The sequence below is a fragment of the Triticum dicoccoides genome, chromosome 4B (assembly GCF_002162155.2).
Source record: "Triticum dicoccoides isolate Atlit2015 ecotype Zavitan chromosome 4B, WEW_v2.0, whole genome shotgun sequence".
Lineage (NCBI taxonomy): Eukaryota > Viridiplantae > Streptophyta > Magnoliopsida > Poales > Poaceae > Triticum > Triticum dicoccoides.
In genome coordinates this window covers 67,414,578-67,421,861 of record NC_041387.1, presented here as the reverse complement: position 1 = coordinate 67,421,861, position 7,284 = coordinate 67,414,578, and the positions used below count along the sequence as shown (strand labels likewise).

At 48.1% G+C, this 7,284-nt stretch overlaps 1 protein-coding gene across 2 annotated transcripts; it reads left to right on the top strand.

The window, feature by feature from the left end:
* Nucleotides 1-4,752: 4,752 nt before the first annotated feature.
* Nucleotides 4,753-6,979, top strand: LOC119293357 (putative B3 domain-containing protein Os03g0621600). 2 transcript variants are annotated; one of them, XM_037571855.1, is made up of 5 exons: nt 4,753-4,854; nt 4,938-5,073; nt 5,538-6,000; nt 6,126-6,316; nt 6,534-6,979. In XM_037571855.1, the coding sequence occupies exons 2-5, from the start codon at nt 4,945-4,947 to the stop codon at nt 6,774-6,776; spliced, it is 1,026 nt and encodes a 341-aa protein (XP_037427752.1). In that variant the 5' UTR covers nt 4,753-4,854; nt 4,938-4,944; the 3' UTR covers nt 6,777-6,979. The 2 variants fall into 2 exon arrangements, with proteins under 2 accessions (XP_037427752.1, XP_037427753.1); XM_037571856.1 differs by having other exon boundaries at nt 4,763-4,850.
* The last annotated feature ends 305 nt before the right edge of the window (nt 6,980-7,284 follow it).

Below are 7,284 nucleotides of genomic sequence, written 5' to 3'. Positions count from 1 at the left end.
TAGTGTAGAGTTTGATCACATGCTTATTAGAGCATCTCCAGCCGCGCCCCCAACAGGCCCCCCCAGGCGACATTTTCGGCGCCGGCGCCAAAAAATGGCCCAGTCGCGCCCCCACGACGACGAAAAGTGCCGGTTCGACCCTTTTTTCCGCCCGGCGGCCGCAGGACAAACTCAGCGCGCTGGGGGCGCTTGGGGGCTCCGGCGCAAGGGAAAAGCACGGCTGGCCCATGTCGTCAGGTGAAAAGTCAAGATTTTCTTCCCCGACCGCCTCCCATCCCCCGCGCTCTCGGCTGGAACTAGGTATATCCCGGCGCCGCCCCGCCGCCCTTCACCGGTAGATAGCCATTCCCCGCCGGAAAAATAGCATAGGTTCGCCGCGACAGCCCCCTCCGACACCAGCTGGGCGTTTTCGGCCGCTGTTTCCGGCCGCGGAGGGGCAGTTTAGCGGCGGGTGCACACCCACCGCGCGCAAGGTGCTCGGCGATTTGCCTGCCTCGGCGATGGACTCGGATGACGAGGAAGTGCTCGCCGCGCTGCTGGAGGAGGAAGCCGAGGCCGACGTCCAGGAAGAAGAGCATCGCATGGTGCTCGCCGCCCTCACCCAGCTACTGGCGAGCAATGAAAAGCCGGGGCGAGGTGGCTCGGCGCCGGGGCGGGTGAAAGCAAAGAACCGGCATCGTCTCGAAGGCTACTGCATGCTCTACTCCGACTACTTCGCCGATGCTCCACTTCACAGCGACAGAACATTTCGGCGCCGTTATCGGATGAGCAGAAAGCTTTTCCTCCGGATTGTGAATTCCATCCGGGAGTTCGACAACTACTTCAAATGCAAGATGGATTGCACCTGTACACTTGGATTCACCTCCATCCAGAAATACACGACAACAATGAGGATGCTTGCATACGGAGCTCCCGGTGACTCACTCGGCGACTATGGGTGCATGGCCGAGTCCACCAGCCTAGAGTGTTTCTACAAATTCTGTCGGGCAGTGGTGGCAGTGTTTGGACCGCAATACTTGAGAACACCCAATGCGGAAGACACTGCTCGGATCCTAGCACAGAATGCAGCAAGAGGATTTCCTGGGATGCTTGGAAGCATTGACTGCATGCATTGGAAATGGAAGAATTGCCCATTTGCTTGGCAGGGGATGTACAAAGGCATCAAAGGCGGTTGCAGTGTGGTACTTGAGGCGGTGGCCACATAGGACCTCTGAATTTGGCACTCCTTCTTTGGTATGCCAGGAACTCACAATGATATCAATGTGCTGCAGTGCTCTCCTGTCTTTGCCAAGCTTGTTGAAGGTCATTCTCCTCCGGTGGACTTCGAGATCAATGGGCGGCAGTACAACAAGGGGTACTATCTAGCTGATGGCATCTATCCGAGATGGTCGATATTTGTCAAGACCATCAAAAACCCTGTGCCTGGAGGCAAGAACGTTTGGTTTGCGAAGATTCAGGAGGCTTGCAGGAAGGATGTCGAGCGGGCATTTGGTGTGCTCCAATCTGGATTTGCTGTTGTCCGGTACCCCGTTCAGACCTGGTCAAAAGATCAAATGTGGGAGATCATGACCTGCTGTGTCATCTTGCACAACATGATCATTGAGAGCGAGCAGGAAGAGCCAGTGTTTGACACTGAACCATACCACTGGCAGGGTCCTCTTGCCCAAGTTGATCACCAGCTACCGGCAACCTGGACTGCCTACCTCAGTATGCGTCAGGAGATCCGAGACCCACAGGTGCATCATCAACCGCAGCAAGATCTGATAAAAGCACCTAAGGAGGCTCAAGGGCGACACCGGGCGCAACGTGTGATGAAATATGAGTTTTTATTTGTTGAACTATATAATTTGTATTGAACTATTTGTTGTTGTACTATTTTGTTGAAGTATTTGAAATTTCTGTGATGAAATATGTGATAAAAAATATTTATGTTGATAATTGAACGTCGAGCCACGGCAAACCACGCCGAATATGGGCCTATTCTCGCCCATATGGGCCTTTTTCGCCGAAATGGGGCTTCAAAAGTGGGCCAAAATCGGCGACTGGGGGCGACGACTGGGCGCAAAACCGCCCCCAGCGCCGAAAGAATCGTCGGCTCGCCCCCAGGGGGTGATTTTTATGCGCCCTGGGGGGCTGAACGGCTGGAGATGCTCTTAGTGTAGAATCTAAGGAAACTATTAATAGTGTAGATAATCCATATGTACTTATTTGCGAGGCTATTTATTAATTGATATGTTTTTGTTATTCAGAAATTGGCAAAGAGCATATCTGTGAGTTATGGTATCGAGCATGGTGAAGAAGGCTCAGCTGGACTACGCCTTACTGCAAGGGGCTCCGTCACAACCTGTACTTACCGCGTGGATACGGACGGTCGCACACACTTAAACTCGGTTGGGTGAAAGAAATTCCTCGATGGCAAGAATCTTCGTGTTGGATAGGCCATCCTAATTACTACCAGGAACACCAACCACCCAAGCTTGAGGATGATGATTGTCTTTGATATCATCTAGAACTACATATGTGTGTGTGGCTATATCATCTAGAACTATATATGATGATCGTCGTCGATATCATCTAGAACTACATATGATGATCGCCGTTGATATGACATTGTACTGCTTGAGGATGCATATTGACTATGCATGAAATTGTTATCTAATACTCCCTTCATTCCAAATTACTCGTCGTGGTTTGAACTAAAACCACGATGAGTAATTTGGAAGAAGGGAGTACTACCAAGTAATGGTTTATGAATTTGATATCTAGTAGTAGTACCTAGTATCTAGTATCTAGAAAGGGAAAGGGGTACGTACGGGGGAAAATGATGAAAGATATAGCAGTAGCGAGGGACTGTGAAATCGCTACAGGTAAGTAATAGTAGCGCGTTCGGCAAAAGCGCTGCTGATATCGTCAACAGTAGTAGCGCGGGTACGGACAGTGCTACTACTATAAGTTAGCTGTAGCGCCTTATTAGTAGCGCGGCCACCCGCGCTGCTGATAGCCTCAAAACCCGCGCTACTACTAGGGTTTTCCCTAATAGTGTTACATTGCTTCAGACCAGATTGGGCAAAGTCTTGAGCGCAAAATAAGTCTTGCAACGAAAAAAATAGTAAAATCTACGAAAAAGTCTTGAGCACAAAATCATGAACCGAGTGAAAAAAGAGGCTTGGATGTTAACTTTGTACTTCCTGCGTCCCAAAATAGGTGTTGATCACGAAGAGAGTATAAAACTAGGCCTCAGATGACAGTCCTTCGGAATATAGTGACACCATTGCTTTGATATCAATTGCAAAGCAACATTCATAAGGATTAAGATCCTATGGGAACCAACATGGAAACATGTGGTTGAATGGTCAGGAGGGTGTTTGTACCCTCAACTCACAAGGGATCAACCCTGGTTTATAGAAAAAAATCTTACAAAATCCTTGGGTTAAAAAATAGCTATAGGAGCAACACATGACATTGACCCAAATCATATAGGTAGTCCTGATTTGCAAATCTCGGTTCCAAAACCCAATGGCCAATGGTAAATATGTGCAAGACTAACTATATGTAGTGTGGTATGTGACTGTGCACGAACATCTACTAAATTGTGCTCTATCAATATATCGATGCATTCTTCTTCCCAATATCAAAACTTGCATCCATTCTACACAATAAAAATGTAAGTTAGCACAACTAGTCAAATCCGAGAGCACTACCGAAGCTTCATGAACACATACCCCATTGATTGAGCACTTGATGAACACCCATCCGGGATGTTCCGGCATTGTAGACACACGGCGCAAAACCGTCTTTGGGCAGTCGTCGCACTTGATGAGTGGCAATGGTGTGCCGACGAGCTTTGGGCCAGCACCGAGCCCGGCCGACCGCCATTCATGTATCTGCCGGCGGACTGTTGACTGTGTAGATCCGAGCGGCTAGAGGAGGAGTCGGTACCTGCATGCGGCCTTGCGGCCTTGCAGGGGCCTTCCGGTCCGGTGCCCGGACAGTCCATGGCGCGGTGCAGCCTCCCACAACTGGGGAGCTCGAGCCCGATCGGATCCGCTCCAAATTCGGCCGCCGGGTATGCAAATCAGGTGGCCGTCGGTAGATCGGGGGCGTCAAGGGGAAGGGGGCTGGGCGAGCGCGCGTTCGAGCTGCACAGCTGCAATGGCAGCGGCGGCGAGGGGCAAGAGTGGAGAAGAGTGGAGGGGTGTGGTTGGAGGGGGGAGGGGGCGGATAGAAAAATGGGTCCCTGTGCCACCGACGGGCGGGCCAGGGGAGGACACGCGCACACGGCCCGCCCGTCCGCGCGTTGTCCGTTCACCCCAAAAGCGGCTCAAACTTGGACCAGGATGGGTCGAAAGCGGATAAAAGTTCGTTTGCGCCCGCGTGCTAGGTCGTATGACATGTCCGTTTTATCCCAAACAGACGCACCCGGATGGGATGGAGTCGCGCGCTGGAGTTGGCCCAAGAAAGAAGGAAAAAATGACCGGTATTGATTCTAATACCTACTCCCTCCGTCCGGAAATACATGTCGCATAAATGGATGAAAATGGATGTATCTACAACTAAAATACGTCTAGATACATCCATTTCGCTGACAAGTATTTCCGGACGGAGGGAGTACCTGCTGGCTTGTGCATTGTGTCGACGGCCTCTTCGGTCAACAGAGGATTTAATTCGGTGCGGGAGGCGTGCGGTTTGATAGTACTCCAGTATTTATGCATCGGTACTGTGGTGGGGGTAGATATAACACTTGTCGCTCAAATTTAAGAGACACCCATCGGCAGAGCATCCGCCACAGCATTTCTTCCTTCCTTACTGCCCACCGATGGACTGTTGACAGATCGTCCGCCGACCTCGCTGTGTGTAAGCGCCTCCTTGTCTATTCGTGCCCCATCTTGCTTGCAATTTTAGTCTTGCTGCTCTGAGTTCTTCCCTGTCTCCATTAGCGAGGGCATGTACAAATCTAGTACTGGTTGCAAGATGAGCAGTCCTTGGAGTAAGAGGGGTGACATTGCTGCTGCCGCAAACGAACAAGACAATCATTTCTTCAAGGTCATGATTGGTGATTTCCGTGATCGAATGGTAAGATATTTTGATCTGCACTGGGTTTCCTTTCTGCAGCTCCATCTTCTTCCATCTGTGTTCAGTGTCTCCGAAGCCCACTTTTTATTTTCAAAGACTCAAAGCCCAGTTGGTAAAGCAGATTCAACCAAAAGACGAGTTCTTGGATTACAATACGTGGATATGGATGGAACTGCATATATATTCGTATACAATACAACCATGCTGCCCTATATCAAAGTTTTTCTCTTAGTAAACCTGATCTAGTAATTAATATAACATGTGGAAATGGATGAAATTGCATATAGACTGGAATGCTCCTGATCTAGCTTCACAGTCCTTTCTTCCTCTGCATCTTGGGATGCACACATCCAAGCATCGTCAGTCGTCACCACCTTATATGCAAGCCATATTAATGCTTTTATTTGCCTCATCTCCTCACAGCAGCTCTCTATAATATGATTTGTCTGTCTTTGCTGCTGCAGATAATACCAGACAAATTTGTGCAGAAATTTAGGAGGCAAATAACAAGAACCGTGAAGCTCGAATCCCGCAATGGAAATACCTTTGATGTTCATGTTACAGAGGACTTGCACAAACTGGTCCTCCAGTCTGGATGGGAGGAGTTTGTAAGTGCTCATGGCATAAGCATGGGTGATTTCCTGGTATTCAACTATGACGGGAACTCCTGGTTTAAGGTTCTAATATTTGAGCCGAGTGGTTGCGAGAGACTGTCTTCAAGCTTCCTCCCGATGGAAACTGCTCCCTATGAGGGCCAAGAGTGGGGAGAAAAACTCACTGGAACCTTGAGCATGCGTCATGATCTTCCCATGATCAGATCACCACAAAGTGAAAGGGGAACTATGATAGTACAATGGGATAACTCAAACCATGGGGAAAATATCATGGTTCTTGGTTCATCAAGCGCTCCATCGTCCGAGTCATCAGGTTTGAAGTTAAATGTTTGGAGTAGCATTGCCATTGTAAATTCTAAATATTCGGAAAAACAGTATGTCAACAACATTTAGACGATCATTTGCAATATTACGGGGTTTCCTTCTTGGTGTATATAGGTTGTATCTCATCTTCAGAAGATGATCTGCAAGCGCATCCTGCACGGAGGCTGATCCTACTACGAGGAACTTGTCCTACTGGTTCTCAAAAGAAGAAGCTGAAAGTCAAGATCCGAGATATTTACTCTGAAATTCCCATCGTTGGGTGCACCATAAGGAAGAGCAGTATTCATGGAAAACCTTATACGTTGGTGAGTTCAGAACTGAAAATCTCTGTCACTGAACGCATGATAATTTTTTGCATTTTTGTCGATGTAATGAGACTGAAGTTCTATTCCAGTCGTGCACGCTATGCCTCTAGTTTTTCTAGGAGTAGTACTTTTCTGATAGCTATGCACTTGAGTTTTTCTGCTATTTGTTTTTTACTATGGAATTGCCACCATTCAATAACTTTGCCCTCTTTTACAGGAAATATGCAGAGAATATGCTGAGGTTTACCTTCCATTTGAGGACGAAACAATTGTGCTTCGACGCCATGGCAAGATCTGGAAGGTGCGGTGTTGCATTAGTCAGTACGGTAGTAAAAGGCTCTTGAAAGGGTGGAGACAGTTTGTGTGTGGGAACAATTTGAGGCTGGGAGATATCTGCCTCTTCAAGCTACTGAAGAACAAGAAGTACACTATGGATGTTTATATCATTCGCAAAGAATGAATTTTGGGATGCTGGTCTTGCCTGTTACTCTGCTGAATCCTGCAATTGTTCCTGTCGTTTCTGGTTAATGCGGCATTACTCTGCCTAGTCCCGTGATACACTTTGTGTGATCCATGGTTAGTTTGCTTGCAATGGCCAGGTTAAGTCATGGCTTTGTTTTTATTTCCTTTGAAAAAGGGAGGTTAAACCCCTCGTCTCTGCCTCACTGCTACGCGGCTGGTCCTCAGAAAGTGTGTCTCATCCACTAATTAAGCAGAGAGTTGTCCAATTAATTAGTGAAAAACCGGATAAAAATCATCACAATACGTTGAGCGGCACACGCATTGCTTCGCGCAATAACATTTGTATCGCGCACAACTGTAACATTGTCAAAACACATTGGTAATACACCACGGACGAACATTCTATGGCAATTATATTGTTAACGCGTTTTACAACACATTGCAGATTACGACTGTTAAAACGCGGACCGACATTGTTTTTCGTCCCTAGTTACACCTTTGGACCC